Raw genomic sequence first — 23,573 nt, 5'->3', positions numbered from 1 at the left:
TCGTCTCTCTCGTCTCTCTCTCTCTCTCTCTCTCTCTCTCTCTCTCTCTCTCTCTCGCTCTCCTCTCGCTCTCCTCTCCTCTCCCTCTCCCTCTCCCTCTCCTCTCCCTCTCCCTCTCCCTCTCCCTCTCCCTCTCCCTCTCCCTCTCCCTCTCCCTCTCCCTCTCCCTCTCCCTCTCCCTCTCCCTCTCCCTCTCCCTCTCCCTCTCCCTCTCCCTCTCCCTCTACCCATCTCCCCTCGCCCTCTCCTCCCTCTCCTCTCGACCTGTTCCACTCGCTGCTCAGGCACGTGCGTCTGAGGCTGGAAGATGCTGGTGGAGCTCGAGTGGAGCGGAACAAACTCAGGCAGCTGCGCAGCTGTTAGAGGGAGGAGGAAGAGAGAGGGCAGAGGAGCGGAAGAGAGGAAAGGGGATGCGAGAGGAGAGGAGGGGAGGGAAGGGGAGAGGAGAGGAGAGGAGAGGAGGGGAGGGGAGGGGAGCGGAGAGGAGGGGAGGGGAGGGGAGGGGAGAGTGAAAGGGGAGGAGGGAGTTAGACTACTTTGACACGGGGGAATTTGGTCTTGAGGGTGGAAGCGAACTTGACTAGGTCGCGATATCTCTTGGCGACGATGAAGAGAACGTTGGCTCTCTGCGATGAAGTTGAGCGAGAGAATGAGAGAGTGAGAGAGAGAGGAGAGGGAGGGAGGGAGAGGGAGAGGGAGAGGGAGAGGGAGAGGGAGTGGGAGACAGAGACAGAGGGAGAGAGGGAGAGGGAGAGGCAGGCAGGCAGGCAGGCAGGCAGGGAGGGAGATGGAGAGGGAGGGAGGCAGGCAGGCTGGCTGGCAGGGAGGGAGGGAGGGAGGGAGAAGAACGTGAGGAGGTCGATCATGAGGGAAGAAAATCATAGTAGGATAGAGGGCCAAGACGGGTAGTAGAGGAGAAGAAGCAGAAGAAGGAGAGGAACGAGAATGATGATGCTGAGGAGGAAGAAGTTGGAACCTGTGCTCTGACATGAAAGACGGTCTTCTTTTTCCCTTCCTCTTCCTCACTCGTTGTCGTCACTTCAACTTTCCATTCCCAGCCCCCGACGTCGCCTCCTTCCTCCTACTTTCCATCAGCTCATGTCCAGATTCCTTGTTGTGTCCTCCGCTGGAGTTCTCTCGTACCTCCACCTCCCTGCTCCTCCCTCCTCCCTCTTCCGTTCTCGTTCTTCTTCCTGCTCTCTCTCCTCCCTCCTCCCTCCTCTTTCCTCCCTCCTCCTCTCAGCTCCCATCCCTTGGCCTCTCCCCTCTTCGCTCTCCTCACCTGCCACAGTCGAACGTTTCTCCTGTGCATGCACATCGGCATGTGGTCGACCGCTGCTCGCGCCTCCACCTCCCTCCCGCAGTAGCGACATTGCACCTGCTGCATGTTACGCGAGGAGCAGACAAGACGGTGTTGCTTTGGGGGAGGAGGGGAGGAGGAGGATAGGCAGCCTGAAGGTAGGGAGAGGAGGGAGGAGAGACAGCAGAGAAGCTAAGCTGTGAGGATCGGAGGACAGAGAGAATTGGAGGTTGGCTGGAAGGGAGTGCTAGCAGCAAGAGGACGAGGAGATGTAGGACGGGACGGAGGGGGAGGAGGAGGAGGAGGAGGAGGAGGAGGAGAAGTAGGAGGAAAGGGAGGAGGAGGACCCTGAGGAGAAAGAAGGAAAATGAGGCGACGAAGGAGGAGGAGAGCACCTTGAGGCTGTGCAGGAGAAACACTTTCAGTGCCCTCTTGTACTTGTCGTTCTCTACGTCCTTCTTCTCAATCAAACTCCTCAGCGTCCCAGCGTGTCGTCGGAGGACTCGCGGATTTGCTCCATTTCCTCCTCCTTCTGCGCGATGATCCGCGACATGCTCGTAATCAAGTTGATCGCCTCCTCGCCTCCTCCTCCTCCTCCTCCTCCTCCTCTTGACGCTATCACGCTGTGCAGCGCCTCGATTGTGTGCTTGAACGCTCCTACCTCCCCCTTGGCGGCCAGCAGCTCCCGCTGGTGGGCCAATTCCTTCTCGAGCTCGTCCACTGCTGCCTCGTACTCGCTCGCTGTCGCAGCCGCTTCCTCCCTCCTCTGGTCCAGCTCAGCTGCCAGCTCGGTCGTTTGCTCTTCGAGGAAGCGAACTCGGGCTGCCAGCACCTCCCTTTCCGTCCTGAACGTCTCCTCTAGCTCCTGCACCGCCTCCTCGTTCGCAAGTTTCACCAGCTCCAGCTGCCGACGATGCGCCGCATCCTCCTCTGCCTTCCTCTCCCTCCATGCTTCCTCCGTCGCTGCCAGCGCACCTCCGCTGCTCCCCTCGGCTTCCCGCAGCTTCACCTCCATGCTGGCAAGGTCATCCAGCAGCTCTTTTATCCTCCTCTCGTTGTTCTCCTGCTTCGTCTCAAGGTGTGCTCTGCTCTGCTCTGCCTGCTCCAAAGCCTTCTCCACTTCCTCCTCCCTCCTCCTGTGTTCAGCCTGCAACGCCTTCACCCTCTCGTCCCTCTCCTCCTCCATCCCCGCTCTCTCCTCCTTCAACCTCTCATTTTCCTCCCTGCACGACGACAGCAGCTGCTCGCTCCTCTCCAGCTGCGCCTCCATGTCCTTGGCCCTCCTCTCCGCCGACTCCAGCAAGATCTTCACCTCTCCCATCCTCCCTTCCATCTTCACCCGCTCAGCATTCATCTCTGTAATCTGCGCTTCCCTTCTCGCCAGCGTCTCCTCGCACAGCGACAGCATCTTCCTCAGCCTGTGGGTCTCTCCGTCCTCCTCGCTCGTCTCGCCCTCCGTGAGCTCGCTTATCAACGACCTTCTGACTTCCTCCTGCAAGGTACCCGTCACTCCCTCCCTCCCTCCCTCCTCTCATCCTTGCTTTCCAACATCATCGCGTGTCTTCGCTACCTCCCTCCCTCCTTCCCTCCTCCCTCCCTCCCTCTCTTCTCCTCCACACAATGTTTTCGCTTGGATTGTTCCTTCAAATGCTTCCACATCATCACCTCCAATATTATCCCTTTTCCTTCCTCTACTCCACCGCCCCACTTTACTCTCTCACTCCCTCCTCCCTCCTCCCTCCATCCCTCCTCCCACCTGAACTCTTTCCTGAACGGAGGAAGCGATCTGCATTGCGCCTTTACGAAGTTCCTCTTCCATGAGTTCGCTCAGAACGACTCGAGGGATCTGAAAAGCATGTCAACCTCTATCAAACCAGCACATCTCCGTGACAGCACATTTGCAACGTCAATCATTGAAACCACTCCATCTCACACTCTTGTTGTGTTTTCAACACGCAATCACAACATCTTTGATCACTTAGACATTTCATGTCAAAAAGTCACCACCACCACCATCAACTCCACAGACACTAGCGTCATGCTTCATCGGATAAACTTGTCATGACAGAAATTATCAAACCTGTGACGAGCAGCAGTTTCTAATCCGAGCATGATCCGTCAAGTACTGCGACAACGAAGAGTATCGTTTCTCTTCCAGCCCTTTTCTGACTTGTGCATAAACTTTTTCAACAAGATCGGCGGCTCTAGCTTCATTCAATGTCCGCAGTTTCCTTCTCTTCTCTTCTATCTTGTCTTGCAACCTGCAAACATATCAAAACTTCTCTTTCAAAACATACTTCCTCGCATTCCAGGACAAGACATCAAAAGGACTACCATCATTCCTCTTCCTCATTCTTCTCCCTCTTCTCACCTCTCCATGACAGCCGGCAAGTGCTCATCGTGAATGAAACCTTGCAGCAGAACTCTGCGGGCCGAGGCAGCAGCGGTCTCGAACCATCGGTCGAAGTCAACGTCACTGAGGGGCTGAAGTGCATACTCCAGCGCATTCACTCCGTCCGCAAACTTGTGGAGGGCAGCATCAACCATCGCAGCCCCTTTCCTGTCCGCATCGTGCACAGCCAGGTCCCCTGCCAGACTGTGGGGAGGGGCAGGAGACAGAGATTGCAGGAAAGAGTTGGCTAGCGACAGGATACCGCTCCCGCTCACAAACATCTCGTTGATCTGCTTCGCCCTTGCCCTGCCCAGGATCATCCTCCGAAGCTCACTGAGCTCGTCAACGAATTGAGGACGGAGGTCGTCCTCCTCTACCTCGGCAAGGTGCTGCAGCTTCTTCTCATCTACCACAGGACGGACAAGAGCAACACAATCTCTCTCCCTGAAACACTCGGAGAACGTCTTCCTGATCGTGCTCTTCACGCTCTGCGGCCCCTCGTCCGCCGATGCGGACAGGGCATACTCGAGGTATTCTGATGCGGACATCCTGCTGCCGTCGGAGGACACGAGCTCGAGCGAGAAGTCTCTCAGCAACCAGATGAAGGACGGGAACACGTTGAACGGAATTTCTCCATCATGGCCGATCTTCTGGCTCGCGATCAGGTCGAGGACATCGGAAACGAAGGAGAACTGTCGCAACGTGATCTCGTCAATGGCGCCAACACTGTTGTATACGAAGTAGGAGCTGAGCAAGAGAGCGAGCGTCAGCAGCGATGAATCATGATTCTCTTCTGGAGAACCAAACCCTTCAGTGTCTATCAGCACGAACTTGGTCGCTGTGCCGTTGGCGTCTTTCACTATCACCGTCTTGTTCCATATCCACATCCCTTTGGTGCATGTTGACACACCAGAACCCACAGGAAATCCTTTCTTGCCGAGGAACAGCCTGTTGAGGATGAAGCTCTTCCCAGATCTGTGCGCTCCGCAGATCGCCAGGACAGCGACGGGCGCGTCAACCTGCAGCCCCGTCATGTCTGAGGAATAGAACAAACTTTGACCGCACGGTCTTCAAGAAAGCGATGGCTTCATCGGTGATTCTATACCCTTGACCAGTATCCTCAACGAAAGGGATCGCTGGATCCACAAGCTCGTCAGATGGAGCCGCCTCTCTCACACCCTCACCTTCCCCTTCCTCTGAACTTCCTAGATCCACGCTCATGGCAATCTTGGTTTTTCCATGCCAACCCCCTAGAGCGCAGGCAGTGAGAACAGACAAGAGACTCGTAGAGACAAGGATCGTCCTCATGGCGATGGTTTTACCCCTCATCCAATCTCCTCCTCCTCCTCCGCTTCCTCCTTCTTCTCCTCCCCTTGTCTCTATGGATCCCGCCACTGATCCGCAACATCTTTTCCAATCTAATGACCACCCCAGTACCCCAGATTCTAGTGTACCCCCCAAGTGTCCAATACCATCATAGTTTGTGATACCCCTATTTTACACCTTTATATGAGGGGTCCTGCATGGAACAGTCACCAGACACCGGTTACTCGCTGACCCCCACCTACCCATTGTTATTCATTGCAAGGATCCGAGTGCTTTTTCCTGTCCACTTGAGGCTTTCTCTTGCAACACACATCAGAGAGGACGTGTAGATGACAGAAGTGCAGAAGCGAGGGATGTAAGAGGAATTTACTATCAGGTTAAGAGCATTGAGATCATGAGACAGAAACAATCACAGATAGAAAACTGAAGTACAACTCACGGCAGGTTGCCGCAAACAGACACAATGTGGTCCGCAACATTGCACGCAGTATTCAAGACTTGCGCAGGATCAACGTTTGAAAGCCCACTTGCCATCGAGCTAACTGAGTCCACCGCAGACTGAGCGGAAACAAATGTCAGTCACAGTCCTCACGCGCCAAACGGCAAGGTCTCGTACCTGTATCACCCCAGAGTTCTGCAAGTCCTGTACTGCCACGGCATGATCAGCAACGCTGGCAGGTGTCTGTAGCGTGAAGTCATCTGCGCTTGCTAGGACCACCGGCGCCATCTTGAGCGTCGCCCCTCGTCCCAAGAAGCTGCGCAGGCCCTCGAACACGCACAGACTGATGGACATGGCAGGAGCCATCCTTCCCAACCGGGCCTCCACCCCAGAGAAGAAACCGCTCATGCCTTTCGATCGCAGCACCAGGTCAGCAGCGCTCCTGATGTCCATCTTCTCTCTCCCCGTAGCATCTCCCGCCAAGCCAACTTTCGAAGGCAACGACTGCACAGTTGTCTTGATCACGTCGGCTGGGGTCGTGACCAGCGACGCCATCATGCCGGAGAACAGACCCGCGACCATGGCAGATGCCAGGCTGCTCGTGCAGACACCATTCATGCATGACTTCACGCTCGAGTACAAGGGGAAGTAGATGGTTGCGAAGGGGATGTCCCTCAACCACGTGGCCTGGTATCCCGTGTAAAGCCCGGAGAGCCCCAGCTCTCTGACGTGGTCCATGGTGGACTTCTTGTCTCTGCTCGTCTGTGCTCGGATCTTGAGGACCTCCAGAGGGTTAGTCGCGACGATAGTGGCGATGCCGGCGAAGCTCCCTGCCAGGGCCTGGAGGTGAACAGGAACCGACGAGACACCGTCGATGTGTTGAGCGTGCTTCAGCGTCGACAAGACAAACTCGTACATGGAGAGTTGGATTGCAGACTCCGGGGCCGCACCGATCATCACCGGCACCAGCCCGCTATACAGCGCGAGAAAGCCTTCCTCGTCGATGATCTTCTTTATGGTCTGCAAGGTGTTGAGCCTCGTGCCCCCGTCCGCCGCCTGTATCCTCGTCTTGGCCGTGTCGATAGGGAAGACAACCGCACTCGCCACCATCCCGGCGAGAGCACCGATGATGAGATTCTCGAGATTCTCGTTCACAAGCTTGGGAACAGCGTCCAGCACAGCAGCCGAGCTTGAGACGGACCCTGCAACTGCTACTCCGAGCATTCCCACGTCCATGTCAACCATCTTCAGCGCTGTCACCTTCCTCCCATAGTTTCTATCAAGATTGTGTCTTCGATGGGCATGGCTTGCTGCTGCATGTTTGAGCCTTGCGAGTGTTGGAGGACGGATAATGAATGCATGCGAGAAAGAGAGTTGGAGAGCCAGGAACGAAATGATGGAAAACTTGGAAAAACGCCGCCTCATCGTCTACAGGACAGATGCAAGAGGAGGGAGGGCAACGAGATGTGCGAGAAAAAATGCAAAGGGTTGAAGATTGAAAGGAGAGGGCAAGTGAACCAAGATAGCACAAAACAGCGGGGTCGGGCGGGGGGGCGGGGGGGGATGGATACGCAAGGAATGAAGAAGAAGTATGCAAAAAGGTTAAGAAGAAGGATCAAGCAGATCAGAATAAGGACAAGAAGGAGGAGGAAGAGGGAGAAAAGGAGGAGCAGGAGGAGGAGGGGAGAGAGTAGTACAAGGCAGGCTAGGAGCAAGTGGTAAAACACGACTAACTGGGGGAGAAATACAGAAGTGGTGATCCGTACTTTGAGGGGTAGGGGGTAGTAGAATGAGGGGTAGTAATCATCAAGGTGTGTTTTTGTTGATTGAAAAGGGGGTAGGGGGTAGCCAATTAGTGGTCAACCACGTTTTAGCTTGTTCAAAAGTGGGGTACTAGACTATGAAAAGAAGGGGTGAAAAATTCAAGGTTTTTGTCGAACTTGTGATGCTAGGGGTAATATTGTCAAGGGTACTCCAGCCTGGAGGGTGGTGATATGATGACAGGCCTGGCCATATACAATTGGTGGGTGAATAGTACAGGGGTAGTTGTAATCATCATCAGAGCAGGGGTACAATTTGGGGGATATGGGGGGTACCACAATAGTACGTTGGGACATAGCGTGAAAGGGTGGGTGAACGGAAATTTATCACGAGATCTGAAGGGGGTGGGGGTAGTCTGGTCCTTTGGCTAGCCACAACTGGGTTCAGGACGAAGAAGGGGTACCATGCATATGAGATCACTGGGATACTTAGGGGTAGGGTGGGTAGAGCCACTGTAGGGCACAGGGGTGGTCGTGGTCATTTGTCGGAGAGATGGCAGGGCCATGATGGGACGCCAGTACGGCACAAGATGTACATTTTGCGATGAAGAAGATGAGATGTTTATTTGTATCGCCTTTTCGGCCTCATCCTGCTATGAGGATGAAAGAACTGAGCCCAGCTGGAAGTTCGAAGGGAACATGTCTTCAGCGAACTGAGTGGATTACAGGAATCTTTTCAAACCAGACTAGCTAGTTGAGAAGCAATCTGGCAACTTTGAGCGCTGTGATGCAGTATGACGAGCGTCGATCAACAGAGAAGGAGAATTTGTTCATCCATCGTTGTCGTCATTGGCCTTGCAACTCACTAATCAAGGATTCTGCTCTTGTTGTATCCCATCCAGACCCGACAGAGTTGGGACCGGCTTTGGTCATGATACTGACAATATGGAGATACTTCTTCAGAAAACTACGGACATCGAGGTGTTACTTGTAGTGATATTCAAATATTCAGATCCATACCTTACTGCCCTGGCCCTGAATGAAGTCTTGACGTCCTCGCTTGAAGCAGAAACGTTCTGATCCTAGAGCACATGTAAGACGGCTCCTCACCAAGGTTACGATCACCTTCCAAGCCCAATAGCACATCTCCCCTTTTGTGCAGCAAGTCACTTCTCAATCTGACACATGGAATGGAGATGAAAGGGATTACCCGAGTAGACGACAGATAGCAGGTGAGTATCACTTAGGATACCTGCAAGAAGTTACGGCCGACAACAAACACGGGTAGTTTCAAGGCCCCGCACTGTTCTTCAGCATCTCTCGAACATCCTCGTTGCCTTCACAGTCATCGGCATCCTCCTGGTATTTCTTTCCTCGGGTCCCGAGCATGCTCTCGAACTGTGCGCGAAGCAAGTGCTGAGCTCCTAGTTCGAACGTGGGGAGGACGACACACCTGTTCGAGGCCTTCTTCGATCAAGGAAAGTTCCAGCTCGTGCTGAAAGTTTGCCTCCACCGCCGTGAACATATACGCTAGAGCTCCCCTCCTCCAGTGAACGCACTCTGCCATGCCATCCCCTAGAACCTCCTTCATGGCCTCCGTCCCTGCACACCAGCACGGCATTCAGCATGTTGCAGTTGCTCGTGCTGCTCCTCGTCTTGCATACCGTTGGAGGGCTTGTCCCCGAAGCAAGCGCAGTATTTTAAGCACAGGTCCTCGACCCCTTTGAGGGTGCTCAGGATCTGCAGATGCATCAGAGGCGGCACGCTGCTCCGTAGTTCGTCTCACCTCCCTGAAGAGCGATTTGTTCGAGAAGTCGTCATCCACCATGTTGTTCTCAATCGCAAAGGTTACGTCCAGCAGACCTTGCGTCAGGTTCACAATCGAGCTGGCCAGCCCTTCCCTGGTCATGGGCACGGAAGTTGACGAGGACACGCTCAGCCTTTCCTTGGCCTTACAAAGGACCGGCTCGCTCTTCTCGTCGAGGTTCAGGTTCACAAGTTGAAGGTTCTCGTGCTTGATCAGCAACTCATTCTGATCTTGGTTGAGAAGCCTTGTCATGATCCTCCCTGATCCGGGGTCTACTCCCTTTGCTATGCACTCTGTTCCGTTGTACTGCGCGGCATTCTTGAGATCGAATATCATGAACTTGGACTTTCGCCAACAAACAGGCAGGAAGACATAGAGCTGCTCGATTCGTTTTGCTCTACTGCAAATCTCACGGAACAGCTCTGGCTCGGATTGACTGGTCATCACGAGAAGCAGGAGAAGGGGACGTCAGAGTCGGGTTGAAGGCTCGAGGAGGAGACGCTTGCGATTCAGAAGGCTCGAGGAGGAGACGCTTGCGATTCAGAAGGCTCGAGGAGGAGTTGCTTGCGATTCAGATCTTCATCCTCTCGTCCCTCGCTTCTTGTCGCTGCCTCATGCCAAACTGCTTGCATGCCCTTGCTTATTTGTGCCCCTCATCCCCCATCTTTCTTTCCAATTTGAGTCACCACAAAATTCAGAGTCAGCCCGGCAAATCATGGGCCGACCCGAGGCAGCGGAGCCGTGAGTGACGGTAATACTAGGCGAGTGACTACCGTCGGCCTAGTAGCAGTTTGACGGGACTAGTCTGTTTGACGGGACTAGTCTGTTTGACGGGACTAGTCTGTTTGACGGGACTAGTCTGTTTGACGGGACTAGTCTGTTTGACGGGACTAGTCTGTTTGACGGGACTGGTCTGTTTGACGGGACTAGTACGGTCCGACGGTCTGTTTGACGGGACTAGTCTGTTTGACGGGACTAGTATGTTTGACGGGACTGGTCTGTTTGACGGGACTAGTCTGTTTGACGGGACTAGTCTGTTTGACGGGACTAGCCTGTTTGACCGTGACGGGACTAGTCTGTTTGACGGGACTAGTCTGTTTGACGGGACTAGCCTGTATGACGGGACTAGTCTGTTTGACGGGACTAGTATGTTTGACGGGACTAGCCTGTTTGACGGGACTAGTCTGTTTGACCGTACGGGACTAGCCTGTTTGACGGGACTAGTCTGTTTGACGGGACTAGTCTGTTTGACGGGACTAGTCTGTTTGACGGGACTAGTCTGTTTGACGGGACTAGCCTGTTTGACTCGTGACGGGACTAGCCTGTTTGACGGGACTAGTCTGCTCAGATTCCGCCGGATGCTCGTTGGCTCTCAAGCTGTGAGTTGATCGCGCAGTCGGAACAGGTCATGTTAGGTTTATCTTGATATGGCTGGGGATACGAACCTTTGATAACTTTTTTGCCGGTTTCACAAGGTTTTGATACAGAAATGTTAAAGTGATCGTTACCGCTGGGTTGGTGGGGGCACTGGCTTCCCAGGAAATGGCGCGTTGTGTATCATACTATCCGTCTGGATTCAACATCTTATTTGGAAAGAGTTTCTAATACAAATATCACCGTTGTCCAAGATGTGCAACATCACTGTTGTCCAAGATGTGCAAACAGAATGAATCTGAGCAACTGATCGATTCCCGTCAAGATCTCAACAGGTAAGTAGATCTACACGCTTCAACTTACAGAGCTCTCACGATGCACCTAGTGAACGGTTGCGTTGTTTCATCATTGCTGCAAGAATCAAGTGAATGTTGAAAGTTATGCCATGATCAGTGTTAGTAAGTTATATATCACTCACATCTTCAGTGGTCGTTGTGATGGAAACTTGGGTTCCGATGCCTACCATGGTAGCAGCTGTTGGGTTCACCGATCCCCAGCAGATTGATACAACTTGTCCCCACGGAAGATCTCGCCCAAGGTCGCGAGACCTTGGACCTGATGCTCGGTGCGCATCAACCCGTGGCCCCTCACTGTATGTCTCGTGCTTCCCATTGTGAGACAAGAGGATTGATGCCTCAGCAGCTCATGAACTCATGAATGTCACATGGCCGGTGAGGCAGTGGAAGCATTTTGAATTCGAACATGCGATGCGAATGTCAGGGTTCATGGTGAGGACTCCTATTGTGAACGGATTTCATGAAGTAAACTTGCAGAATGGCAATCAATCAATCAATCATCGGCTTCGCCTCGACGCATGATTAACAAGATTTGGCAACACAAATGGATGCCGCCTTCTCCGGGGGTACAGCAAGGCAAGCTTCCTATTCATCCTGGATTCGTAATAGAACCGAGTCAGACGCCATCACGACGGTTCTGAGAAGAACCGAGTTGTGGACATCGTTGCTCTGAAGTTTAGCGATATTCAGTACACTGTCATGTGATGGTCTGTAATGTGCATCTCGACGTTGTTCCTAAGTTCATTGTAATTGGAACATGGGTAATGTAATTGCGCACAACGTCCTTCTTCATCATGCTTGTAGGCTGATGCACTGAGTTCACTCACAGAAGTTGTTACTGCCGCAGCTGGACAATGAGTTTATGATCACACATGATTAGTTTGTAACGTCACTTGAGAGACAATGAGTTTATGATCACACATGATTAGTTTGTAACGTCACTTGAGAGTCTTGCTGACTTCACTGTCAGTTCAGCCTGTTCTGATAGCGATGACAACTCCTCGTTCACCAAACTTGAAAGTGACAGGCATCAGCGGCATCGTTGTACTAAGTGGCACCGCATCAAGCTGCCAGTACAACTTCCGATGCGCACAACGATCCTCGGTCATGACCTCGCCGTCCATGCAGGACTAGCAGCAGCGTCGCTCGGCGTCTTTGCCATCGGCTTCCCGTCTCTGGCGGCTTCTATGAGCTTGACAGTCATGCTCTTGAAGGTCTCGTAGTCAATCTCGCGCTGCTTCGGGTCCACCTTCTTCTTCATCCACACGTGCGAGTTGTTCTTGAGCCCGGGGACTCCGATCATGGTCATGGCCCGCTCGAAGTCGATGAGGGAGATGGCGCCGGAGCGGGTGAAGTCAAAGAACTGGAAGACGGAGTGAAAGACAACCTCCAGGTCCTCGACCCTGCTCTTCATGAGCGACTTGAGAGGGATTTTGAACTTTGACGTGTTGTACTTGATCATCTGATTCACGTCCATCGGATCGCTTTCTCCAGCGAGGGGGTGCCGTCGCCCCCTCTTCTTCTTCAGCTGCTCCCCCTGCTCCTCCGCCTTCTGCCTCCTGTTGGCCAGTACGGTGTCTCTCTGAACTACGTTGCGCACCTCGTCTAGAAGAGAGACCTTTGATCTGCTGAACGCCGCCATCATCGTCGGCGTCAAGCTCGACGGAGGGATCTCCACTTCGCTGCCGTTGGCGCTCACGACGATCCAGGATCCCATGGCCGACTGATCGTCGAGTGTGCGCAGGAAGTCTTGCTGGGTGCTCAGGAGCCTGGAGCGAAACTTGGAGGACTTTTCTGACCGGGGGTTCTCCTTGAGCACCAGCTTCTGCACCCGCCTCATCCTCTGCAGCTCATCCTGAATGCCCCGGACCTTCTGAGCTCGCAGGCCATCCTTCACTAGTCGCGCGATCCCCTTGTCTGATCCTCGCTCTGCTATCTGCCACCTCGGCAGGCGCAGCAGGTGTGCGATCTTCTCACTCGTGTCCACCTCTGACTGCTCCTCTTCTTCCTTCTCCTCCGCAAGCTTGAGGAAGAACAACTTGGAGAAGCCTGTGCAGCAGTACTCGATCGTTCCATCCTCCCACTTCACGATGGTGGTTTGAGCATTGGAGTCCCAGCCAACCACGACTCCGACTCGCTTGTCCAGGTTTTCTTCAGCCAGCAGCTTGGGGTAGCGCTGGAAGTATTGCTTCGAGTACTGCACCCTCGTCTCATTGCAAACAAGGTCTGCCTTGAGCACGTGGATTCCCAGCAGCTTCTCCGTCGCTTTCTCTCTGATCTGACCCGATGAGTTGTCGACGGGCTCAGATGGCTTGCTGGCAGCCTCGCTCTCTGTCTCAGAGTCGCTGCTGTCGGAACTCAACTGATCTGCCGGAGCCAGCTGCAGCTGCTTGCGGCTGGTCGAGTAGGCCTGGAGCAGCTCGGGGTTCTTCAGAAGCGCTTGCTTCCCTGTGGGAACCTTCATTCCCGTCATTGACTCAGCCTGCCGCAGGATCCCCAGCATATCTCTCTCCTCCTTCACGCCAGGCAGAGGAGACCAGCAGTTCGGAAGCAAGTGACCGCATTCAAGCTTCTTGTTCACCTTCCTGGGTTTGGAGGAGGAGCTTGCTACTGTCTGGTGCGTCAAGGTCCTAGCGGTCAGCGGTCTCCTCATCGTCTGACTCATCGCGCTGCTCTGAGATGGCGTGCGAGCAGACAGGGGAGGCTGACTCCTCGCAGTCTTCGGCCTGCTCAGCTGGGGTCGATGCCCCGAAACGTGGGTGAGGTAGTCCTTGCGGATGCTCGCCAGGGGCTCCGACTGGCTGCGGCAGGACGCGGGAAGCTTTCTGAGAGGCAACGCACTGACATGCTCTGGCCTGCTGCTTGCCTTGTCTCCCTTGCCTTGCTCGCGCCCTCCCTCTACCTTGCTCGCTGTCGTCCATTTGCCGTAGTTGTCCAAGATATAGGATTGAAGGTCTTCTGCCCCCCATGCAAGTGGGCTCGTTTCCTTCCCAAGCCACTGGTCCTCCTGGACTTCTTCCGCGTAAAACTCCTCGTCTACATCCAAGACAGTGAGATCGATCTGCAACTCGATGATAGCTACCATCGTACGACTCTGCTATCTCAGAATCCTCCATGGCAACAGATCAGATCAACATCGTCAAGACCTCTTGATAACTTAGCGCTGTAAAACACCGTCAGAATGTTGATGAGCACTTGCAAGGTTGCTGCACATCGCATCCACTGAACATCAGAAGTGATCAACAAGGAATCAACAGCCCTTGCAGAATCACGGCTCTATACAAGCAGAAGAGCTAGATCTGAGCTCGCTATACTCACTTACCATCCCCATCACACTCAAAGGAGCATGCATCAGGCTGACACAGGCCAACATGTTTCTGTTCAATCAGAACCAACAGATAGCAGGCAGTCATAGGAGGGAGAAGGAGAGGGCAGGAGACGAGCACGCTGTAAGTAGCGTGGAAGAAGCGAGCAGAAGTAGCAGGAGGGTACAAGAAGGACCCCACTGATGAGGCCTGGGATCATCAACTAAGGTTCTCGGCCTCCCGAAGCAGAGGTGGCTTTCCGCACAAAGGCTTTGCATTTAATATCATAGAAAGGGGCTGCCATTAGATATATCATTTAGAGTTTGATCAAGCAATTGAAATGAACCCTTAAGAACATTGTCTAACAACATCTTATCGATTACATCACCAAAGACATCCTTAACAATCTCTTAGAATATAGAATGGTTGTTCTTGAATGATACAATTGTGTTTCGTTGGTTTTGAGATCACATTCAATCATTATGTTGCCTCATTTGTACTATGACTGCTTGCAGGGAGCAGCTCAGGACTCTGACATGGAGCAAGCCGCGTCACGGTGGAGGAGCAGAGAGAACAAGAGCAGCAGGCAGTACTAGTGCATCTCTCTTTCAGTTACCGTGGGGGGGGGCCAGGCTGGAGCATTCATTCAATGATGCAGTGCAGTACCGTGTAGTTTTACTCATCAACGATAAGTTACCTGGTGCCCCTAGTAGTCTTAACTCAACTTGAAGGTAGGTACTAGTGACTGTACAATTTCCGTTGCCTTCCGAAGCTCGGCCCACTCACCCGGGCCGCCGGGGCGCGGCCGTCCGTCACTCAGTTGAACGGCCCGGGGCCCGGGACTGCGGCGTGACGGTCCGCCGTTTACCGTCCGCCGGTGCCTGACACTAGAATGGTAGTTTACTCAAAGTTAAGTTAAAATCAGTACCAATAACTGAAGCCTCAGGCCTCCGAGTCCGAGCCGCCGGATTTTATATCAGCCACGGCTAGTAAAGAGATGGAGATTCCGGTAGGGGGAGGGGGGGTAGGGTCATCGAGTAAAAAGAACATACCACGGGTGTTATCACCAAAGAAGACTTAAGGGAGGGTGGTTGGTTGGCAGCACTGGATTGGGGTAGGGTAGTACACGTGCTACGGTGGGGTAATGCTATCCTTGAGTATCCCCACCCACTAGAGTAATGTCGTTACAAGGGGTACTACCCCAGGTAGGAGTCTGTGACCTCTTTTACTTTTATAAGAAGGGGGGGTACTGACATATGGAGGAGGGGGTAGTAGTTGTTGATTGTGGGGTACTTTCAATTTTTTTTCGTCGAGTTTTCCAAGAAGGGGGTAGGGTAGTCTCGGAGAGGGATAAAAGAATGCCATGGAGGAGGATAGAGGGAAGGATTGAGGGCGGAAGTAGAGGAGGAGAGGGAAAGGAGGAGACGAGAGCTGAGAGAATACTAGGAATGAAAAGATGAGATACAGAGAGAAAGGAGTGAACGAGGAGAAGAAGTCATGTATCGGCAGTTGAGCTGATTGGACCTTGCAACAACCAAGACGGGGGCGAGAAGAAAACTGACTGCCTGATTCATTTCTGGGAAAGGGATTGTAAGGGATTTCAACCATAATTTGCTTCAAACCATCTCCCATATGTCAATCAGTGGGAGAGTAAGGTGCTTTCAGACGATGATAAGTGGAATGCTAGTCGGCACAGCGGTCCTGATTGAATTTGTTGTAACCCGAGGATTGGTGGTGCTGGGACAAATGATCTGCCGTATTTGGGTTGTGCCTGTAATGATGGCAAAGAGGAGAGATGCAAGAAGTTGAGCTCTCTGAAGAGTAGTTTCTTGAGGCTGCGTGTCATGATAGTCTTGACACACACATCATTGAATTCAGTAGAAGTTTAGACACGCCCTGTGCTGTGTTGACGGCACCTTTGTCGGCTTGGATAGAGCTTTGACATGTTTAATGAGCAGCTTTTGTTTACGTGTGCTGTTCAGATGCACGCCAGCACGCAGCCATTATCTTCATGATGCCAACGTGAGTGCGCACAACCATGGTCGCGGTCAACCAAAGAGTAGCTCAGGTCGGCCCCTGATGTCTGCCGTTGAAGGTCTCTCGTTGACAGCTGGGCAGGTCGTGAGCAATGTCCTGCTGTTCGGGCTGGTCTTCTGTATGTCAGCCTCCGTGAACGCAAGGAGCATCAAGCGAATCCACAAGACGCAGCTGGCGCTGGGGTTGTCGCTGCAATGGCTCCTGATGCCCTTGCTCGGCTTCATCTTCGTGAAGGCTGTCGAACCTCAGTATGAGGTCGCTCTGACCGTCATGATCCTCACAAGCTCTCCGGGAGGCAGCCTTTCCAACTGGTTTTGTGCCATCTTCAACGCCGACCTTCCTCTTTCTGTTGCCATGACTACATTGTCAACTATCATCAGCCTTGGGATGCTCCCTCTCAACCTGTTGCTGTACACCTACCTGGCGTTCAATCAGCGTGTAGACATCAGCTGGTCTATCCTACTTATCACCATTGGTGTTGTTATCTCAGCAGTCACCGGAGGTTTGATGTTAGCCTACTACAGTGGAGACAACCCCCTGTACAAGCAGAGGAGTCAGGCGATAGGGTCGCTAATCGGCCTTGCGATCATCCTCTGGTCTTCTCTTGTCACCACAGTGGAGACGAAAGCCCCTATCCTCAATCCTCATTGGCAGTACTGGATCTGCATATGCGGCCCCATCCTATGTGGTTTGTTTTTCTCCCTGTTCATCGCCTCCATTCCATACTTCAACATCCCAAGGCACACATGTGTCGCGATTGCAATCGAGGTGAGCAAATCAGCCCTTGGCTGAGTTTGGTTTCTTGAGTTGCAATAACTGTCTCCAAGGTGTGTTTCCAGAATGTGGCGATCAGCTCTGTTGCATCTATGAGCATGTTTGTGGATCAATACAGACGAGATCTTGCTGTCAGGGTCGCTCTAACGTATGGTGGAATCGAGATCATTGTCTTGCTGGTTTTCTGCATTGTTCTCTGGAAGGTATACTTCTTTTTTGCTGCTTGCTGGAGATGTGTTCATCTTCTCCTCTAATTGATCTTCATGACTGTATTGACAGATGGACTGGATGCTGGCGCCCTCCACCGACAGTATCATGAAAATGATCACCAACAACTATCAGATCGGGACGATGTCTCGAGAGGTAACGAGTGACTCTGTGACCTCTGCTCGTGACCTCTTCAAGCAGGATGCAAGAGAGGAGAGGGAAGAAAGTTCCCAAGACGGGACCGAAGTCGCCCTGCCCATCGATACAAGTGCCCGCAGCGCCTCAGACTATCTCGATGATGGCAAAGAGAACGGAGCTCAGGTGGAGCCTGATGACGGGAAGGAAGTCTACTTGGAGACTCGTCCCAATCCTCATGATGGGGAGAAAGGGAATGCGACCGCTGGAGCGAATGGTCATTCACATTCATCTCCTCCTCCTCCTCCTCCTCCTCCTTGTCCGCCAGTCTGATAACGATGAGGCAAGGTTGTTTTCTATTCTGTCGCACCTCAGAAACCATAACCGCCATGCGAGCTTGTTTCGAAGCCTTGTAACATATTTGTACTTGAAAGACAGTTTTTTTTGTTGGTGTTGATCTTCACCGCTCATGTTGAACTACTGAATAAGTCGTTGTCGGATCTGTATCGTCGATCAACTGCCTTACCTGCGCATCACATCTTAGAACAAACAACGAACGTGACAGAACGTTAGAAGCAAGCTCTACCGGCCGTGCCGGTCCTTCCTGGCCCTGCATCTCAAGAATCTTTCTCTTAAGCTCTTGTTGTTCTTGCACTTCCTGCTCAGTCTTTGGAGGCAGCCAGTCATCGTTGTCAGCATCCTAACATATCGGTCAACTCAGGTGCAAGCGGGGGAGAAGGTCGCACATAGACGAAGCCGTTGTCTTCGAGCAGCTTCTGTGCGAAAGCATCGACCTCATTGAAGTCACCCCAGTCTTCAGGATGTGTGTCCAATCCTCCATCCCGCAGCAGCGGCTCGAAGGGATCACGGTTGTACGGCCTCACGTTCGTGTTGAGCAGGTTCTCCACAATCTCAATGATCTTTTCATGCCTGACCACCACAGTCAGCCTCCTCCCCCCTCTCCTCCTTCCCCCCATTGCAGCGGCTCTCACCCTAGCCCAGCTATGAACTTGTCACCCTGCTCGATCTTTTCGTATGCCTCCTCCAGAGTAAGACCAGGCGGAGCAAAGACGATGTTGCCATACTCGTCTTTCCTGGCACCCTCTATCCCCATGGCCTTGTACTGCTCCACTGTGGTGTTTTCCGGCTTGAAGCCATTTCGTATGCATTCCTGAAGATAGTCGTTGTATTCCTTGGACAGCCAGCCCCCGCCTCTCAGTCTGTTAGTGAGAACTCTGTACCCTCCCCCATGTGTGAGGCTGCTGCTGCTCTGAGTGCAGGAGATAGCTGCAAGTATCACCAGACCCAACTGAATCCTCTGCATGTCGTGTCCGCGGCAGGATCTCTCCTAGCATGCACTGCTGCGTCTGATCATGCCTAACTCCCCCTACGATCACCTCCCTTAGTTCCTCCAGAACGAAGACGTCACTCAGAGATCGAAACCCTGATATTCTGCTTCCTTACAGCTAGATTGCTTCCAAGATTCTTGACCTCGTCCTCGTCCCTGTCCTCGTCCTCGTCCTCGTCCTCGTCCTCGTCGTCCTGTTCTCAGCACCACATGCGTCCCTGCGCACTGCACATCAAGGCTCTGAGGCGCACTAGGATCTCTTTTTTAGGATCAATATTTGAATATGTCATCTCAAATTTGAAAATTTACTAAATTTATTTTAATTTTGATATTGTGAGCCCGCCCCACTATCCCAAATTGAAGGCAGAGACGGATATGGCATACGAGGGTGGTCAGGCGATGGAGGAGGGAAGGGGAGAGGAGGAAGGGAGTCTCAGGATCAGGAGCAAGGTTCAAGAGGAGAGAAGTATCGACACGATGCAGAGACGAAGCGAGAAGCAGGAGGGGCAGGAGGAGGAGATTCAGCAGGAGCATGCCAAGAGGCAGGCCAAGGGTTACGAAAAGTGAGCGGTGGGGTTTGGAGGCGGGGGTGGAGAGCTGTTGCACGTCTGATCAACTTCTTTCGACACTAAGGTCTAGAGGAACAGGATGGAGTAGACCGACCTGTCAGGATTGAAGACCAGGCGTGATGGAAGACTTCGAAGTTCTGAAGACTCTTGGCAAGGGAGGGCAGGGGGAGACTTTCAGCGTGCGGAGGAGGAGAGATCACAAGTACTTTGTGATCAAACAGGTGGAAACCATCTCTGTGTATCAATTTCTATCTGATCTCATGGCTGACTGCGTCATCGTACTTAACCAGATCAAGTGTAAGGACCACAAGGAGGGTAACCAAGCCCTCAAGGAGGTCAAGATGATGCAGAGGCTGAGCCATGGTTCTGTCGTGAGGATCGAAGACTTCTTCCTTAGCGACCTCCCCGACGACAAGGGCAGTGGGATGGGCCTGAACATCCTGATGGAGTGGTGTGAGGTGGGAAGCTGCCATGTGGAGCGCCTGTTGCCTTACCCCCTCCCGTAGAATGGCGACCTTGCACACTACCTCCAAGACGTCAGATCTCGCAAGGTGTTGGTCCCCGCAGCTACAGTCTCCTCCTGGTTTCTGCAGCTAGCAGACGCGCTGGTTTACATTCACAGCAACGAGGTCCTCCACAGGTTTGCTGTCGTCGAAAGATTCTGGGCGCATGGGTTGATACCCTCGGGTCGTTCCCAGGGATCTGAAGCCTCTCAACGTCTTCATAACAAAGATCAGCACGCTGAAGATCGGAGACTTTGGCCTCGCACGCCAGGTGAGAAGCTTGCTCCCTGCCTGTCCTGCACCTGGCTGATGGAGATGAAAGTTGGAGCAATCGAGAATGTCCATGGTTGGCACCCCGTCATACGCTGCTGTCAGTCTTGCCTCTGAGATGTCGGGGTGAAGAAGTGACGATGGTTTACAGCCAGAAGTGTTGAAGTCAGAGCACTACGGGGAAGCTGCGGATATGTGGGGGCTGGGTTGTATCTTGTATGAGATGATGTCGTTGAACTTCCTGTGGGAGTCTAAAGGTCTTCTCGCCATCAAGGTTTGTGTTTGTGTTTGTGTTTGTGTTTGTGTTTGTGTTTGTGTTTGTGTTTGTGTTTGTGTTTGTGTTTGTGTTTGTGTTGTGTGCTAATTATTATCGATTCAGTGCTGTTGTTGGATGTTGCTGCTGTTGATTCTGCTGCAAATTTGCTGTTTTGTCCTCCTGTTTGGTGTTTTGAGCGTTCGTAGTCGTGATGTTCACTTTTTGTTGCATGTTGATGACCGCTGTCGTCTCGAGTTGTTACTGGCTCGTGCGCGAACTTGATCAAGAATTCGATCTCTGCCTTGTTCTTCAAAGTGTTACATGTTGAGGGTTGTGAGACATGTGGCAGGTTATGAACACACCGCTATCCGCCAACGATATGCACACCCACTACCCGCAGATGTACCGACAGGTTGCTGAGTTGTTGCCCATCCTTCTTTTCTTGTCCCAATCTCCTTTTTCTTTCATTGTTCATAACCTTGTATCGCTCCTCTTCCCGTGTCGTCTGATGAGTCTTGAAGGATCTTGCAGTCTTTTGCTCATCTTTCTCCCTCAAACCTCCTTGTCCTCTCCCTCCTCCTCATCCTCCTCGTCCTCCTCGTCCTCTTCCTCGTCCTCCTCGTCCTCCTCGTCCTCCTCGTCCTCCTCCTCGTCCTGCTCGTTCTCCTCGTCCTCTTCCTCCTCCTCGTCCTCCTCGTTCTCCTCGTCCTCACATGTCTCTATCGCTTCCTCGCGCACATCCTCTTCTTCTGTTCTTTTTCTGCTTCTCTTGCACCCTTCCCTTTTCCCTCTCCCTCCTCAATCTCCCCCTTCCCCCTCCCCTCCCCCTCCTCTGCCGACGGCAGTTTTCATGATTCGGTTGCCGCAGATCGCGGCTCGCATGCTGTCTTGCAGACCCGAGGACAGGCCGACGGCGAGGCAAACTTTATCCTTGTTGAGAGGCGAAACAGAGGGAGGGAAGCAGAACAGCAAGGGCGAGGAGGAGAAAACCAGGGGGAGACAGGAAGATTTTCGTCCCTTTGCAAAGATGAACGAAAAGGCCAAGGCCAAGGAGGAGAAGGTAGACAAAGGAACGGACGGGGGGGACAAGGGCAAGGAACGGATCGCGAGGTTTACAGTTCCAGTCAAGGAGCAGCAGCAGGAGAGAGTACCAAAACCGACGAGAAGAGTTGCAGACGATGCTGGTGGGCACTGGATTGTCTTCTTGTGATGTGATGTGATGTGATGTGATGTGATATGATATGATGTGATGTGATGTGATGTGATGTGATGTGATGTGATGTGATGTGATGTGATGTGATGTGATGTGATGTGATGTGATGTGATGTGATGTGATGTGATGTGATGTGATGTGATGTGATGAGCTGTTTTGTTCTGTTCTGTGCAGAACTGTGCTGTGTTGTCTTTTCCTTTCTGTTCCTTCGCTGTTTTATCTAATTTGTTTCATTGCAGAGATTCTCGACAAGATGAAGATTCTGTTTCAAGCCAGTTACACCGAAGTATTCAAGAATCCTCTTCCTCCCACCCCATTCCTCACACACCAACTTCCATCCTGCTCCCTCCATGACTCTACACCCCCCTTCCCTCGTTCCCTCCTTCCCTCTCTGCCTCTCTGCCTTTCTGCCTCTCTCCCTCTCTGCCTCTCTCTCTCTCTCTCTCTCTCTCTCTCTCTCTCTCTCTCTCTCTCTCTCTGCCTCTCTCCCTCATTTTTTGCCTTTCCCTCACCCTCATCGAACAGGAAGAGGTTGTCTCTCATTTCATGACCAACTCCGATCTCTTCAAGAAGTACGCCGGTGCCTCCTCTTTACTCCCCTCCCTCCCTTTCTTGACTGCGCTGACACATTCTAGCAGCATGGAATGATGACACGCTTCAGATGCGATCAGAGTTCTTGTATCTCCTTCTCCTTCTCTTCCTCTCCTCTCCTCCCTCTCTCCTCCCATCCCACTCCTTCTCGTCCTCGTCCTCTTCCTCGTCCCCCTTCTCCTTCTCCTCCTTCTCCTTCTCCTCCTTCTCCTTCTCCTCCTTCTCCTCCTTCTCCTCCTTCTCCTCCTTCTCCTCCTTCTCCTCCTTCTCCTCCTTCTCCTCTTCCAACTTGAATGCTGACCCCCTCGTAGGGAAAAGATCAGGAAGCTTGCTCGTGCAGTGCTCACGTCCATGAGAAGCAGACCAGTGGCCGAGGCTGCGGTGGAGGAGGCGAGGCAGAAGTTTGCCGATGCGCGCGTGAGAGGAGAAGGTGGGTGAACGTGCGCGGAGGGTCGAGAGGGCTGACCATGATGCTGAAAACTTTCTGCGGGGCAGACGACAACAGGGACAAAGGAGGTGTGTGGATGCTGTTTGCAGTTATCGCCCTGACCCTGTGGGTTTCAGCCCCAGATGAGACGAAAGGAGGAAGGACGGCAGGGGAGGAGAAGGGCAGGGAGGAGACAGCAAGGAATGCGGACGGAGGAATGGAGGGTGGAGAGAAAGGAGAGGGAGGGGAAGGTAAACCGGCTGCCCAGGAGGAGGAGGAGGAGGAGGAGGAGGAGGAGGATATTGATAAGATTGAGCTGACGCGAGAGAAGATGAAGGACTTTATCAGGGAGGTGAATGATCCTACCTGCTGCTGCTGCAGCAGCAGCAGCAGCTGCTGCTGCTCCTTCTGCTGCTCCTCGTCCTTGTCCTCGTCCTCGTCCTTGTCTCTTGTCCTTGTCTTCTTGTCCTCGTCCTCGTCCTTGTCTCTTGTCCTTGTCTTCTTGTCCTTGTTCTTGTTCTTGTCTCCTTGTCTTCGCTTTCATGCTTCCACCAATCGCTTTCTGAAGTTGTTGTGCAAGGGATTAGAAATCTATGAGAAAGCCCGTGAGATCGGCAATCAGGTTGACTGCGTTTCCTTCCCTGCTGCTGCTGCCTCGTTATCCTCGTCCTCGTCCTCTTGTTCTTATCCTCGTGCTCGTGCTCGTGCTCGTGCTCGTGCTCGTGCTCGTGCTCGTCCTCGTCCTCGTTGCTTCTCTTGTCCTTTCCATCCTTTGATTGGTTCCATCAGGCTCGAAAGTTGCCTGGTGATTTTCTGACTCTGCCAGACGGAAGTCGCTTCAAAGGGAGGTACCTAAGAACTATCCTCCGTCCCTGCTCCTGCTCCTGCTCCTACTCCTGCTTCCGCTCCTGCTGTTCCAACTGTCACCAACCATCTCCACTATCTTGTCCTCGGCATCTCTCTTCCCTCCTCCCCATGGCTTCTTTCTCCTGCTGCTGCTGCTGCTCCTGCTGCTGCTCCTGCTGCTGCTCCTGCTCCTTTCGTTCTTCCTTCCTACCTCTCCTTTGCTTCCTGCCATTGGCCTGTCGGGCTGACAGCCAGCAGGCAGGAAGCGGACGGTCTCTCGGGCGTTTGTCTTCGCATTCGACCCATAGGCGAGAAATACTTCGGCGAATTTGTCAGCA

At 52.9% G+C, this 23,573-nt stretch overlaps 8 protein-coding genes across 8 annotated transcripts; 2 read left to right on the top strand and 6 right to left on the bottom strand.

Moving 5' to 3' along the window:
• Nucleotides 1-3,913: 3,913 nt before the first annotated feature.
• On the bottom strand, nucleotides 3,914-4,714 carry GUITHDRAFT_58593 (hypothetical protein; the record flags this gene model as incomplete). The annotated part of the gene is made up of 1 exon (XM_005825464.1): nucleotides 3,914-4,714. A coding segment is annotated over one exon (801 nt), but the record flags the coding sequence as incomplete, so codon positions are not given.
• A 1,070-nt stretch (nucleotides 4,715-5,784) lies between these two features.
• On the bottom strand, nucleotides 5,785-6,594 carry GUITHDRAFT_49734 (hypothetical protein; the record flags this gene model as incomplete). The annotated part of the gene is made up of 1 exon (XM_005825463.1): nucleotides 5,785-6,594. A coding segment is annotated over one exon (810 nt), but the record flags the coding sequence as incomplete, so codon positions are not given.
• Nucleotides 6,595-8,063: 1,469 nt separating this feature from the next.
• On the bottom strand, nucleotides 8,064-9,468 carry GUITHDRAFT_115314 (hypothetical protein; the record flags this gene model as incomplete). Its single annotated transcript, XM_005825462.1, has 8 exons — nucleotides 8,064-8,184; nucleotides 8,238-8,299; nucleotides 8,343-8,368; nucleotides 8,428-8,469; nucleotides 8,522-8,615; nucleotides 8,671-8,819; nucleotides 8,882-8,957; nucleotides 9,004-9,468. 8 exons carry the CDS (start codon nucleotides 9,466-9,468, stop codon nucleotides 8,064-8,066), a joined length of 1,035 nt encoding a protein of 344 aa, XP_005825519.1.
• A 325-nt stretch (nucleotides 9,469-9,793) lies between these two features.
• On the bottom strand, nucleotides 9,794-10,184 carry GUITHDRAFT_77049 (hypothetical protein; the record flags this gene model as incomplete). The annotated part of the gene is made up of 2 exons (XM_005825461.1): nucleotides 9,794-9,937; nucleotides 10,014-10,184. Coding segments are annotated over 2 exons (315 nt in total), but the record flags the coding sequence as incomplete, so codon positions are not given.
• Nucleotides 10,185-11,649: 1,465 nt separating this feature from the next.
• GUITHDRAFT_165183 (hypothetical protein) lies at nucleotides 11,650-13,839 on the bottom strand (the record flags this gene model as incomplete). The annotated part of the gene is made up of 1 exon (XM_005825460.1): nucleotides 11,650-13,839. One exon carries the CDS (start codon nucleotides 13,837-13,839, stop codon nucleotides 11,860-11,862), a length of 1,980 nt encoding a protein of 659 aa, XP_005825517.1. The 3' UTR covers nucleotides 11,650-11,859.
• A 2,176-nt stretch (nucleotides 13,840-16,015) lies between these two features.
• GUITHDRAFT_165182 (hypothetical protein) lies at nucleotides 16,016-17,628 on the top strand (the record flags this gene model as incomplete). The annotated part of the gene is made up of 6 exons (XM_005825459.1): nucleotides 16,016-16,127; nucleotides 16,178-16,864; nucleotides 16,924-17,073; nucleotides 17,150-17,233; nucleotides 17,279-17,489; nucleotides 17,588-17,628. The coding sequence occupies exons 1-6, from the start codon at nucleotides 16,098-16,100 to the stop codon at nucleotides 17,626-17,628; spliced, it is 1,203 nt and encodes a 400-aa protein (XP_005825516.1). The 5' UTR covers nucleotides 16,016-16,097.
• A 44-nt stretch (nucleotides 17,629-17,672) lies between these two features.
• Nucleotides 17,673-18,850, bottom strand: GUITHDRAFT_115310 (hypothetical protein; the record flags this gene model as incomplete). Its single annotated transcript, XM_005825458.1, has 6 exons — nucleotides 17,673-17,738; nucleotides 17,799-17,912; nucleotides 17,959-18,142; nucleotides 18,205-18,383; nucleotides 18,677-18,754; nucleotides 18,812-18,850. The coding sequence occupies 6 exons, from the start codon at nucleotides 18,848-18,850 to the stop codon at nucleotides 17,673-17,675; spliced, it is 660 nt and encodes a 219-aa protein (XP_005825515.1).
• A 392-nt stretch (nucleotides 18,851-19,242) lies between these two features.
• Nucleotides 19,243-20,137, top strand: GUITHDRAFT_51888 (hypothetical protein; the record flags this gene model as incomplete). The annotated part of the gene is made up of 6 exons (XM_005825457.1): nucleotides 19,243-19,365; nucleotides 19,426-19,587; nucleotides 19,636-19,769; nucleotides 19,828-19,903; nucleotides 19,955-20,002; nucleotides 20,054-20,137. Coding segments are annotated over 6 exons (627 nt in total), but the record flags the coding sequence as incomplete, so codon positions are not given.
• Between the last annotated feature and the right edge of the window lie 3,436 nt (nucleotides 20,138-23,573).

This window comes from Guillardia theta (assembly GCF_000315625.1).
Source record: "Guillardia theta CCMP2712 unplaced genomic scaffold GUITHscaffold_83, whole genome shotgun sequence".
Lineage (NCBI taxonomy): Eukaryota > Cryptophyceae > Pyrenomonadales > Geminigeraceae > Guillardia > Guillardia theta.
This window is presented reverse-complemented; position numbering and strand designations above follow the sequence as displayed.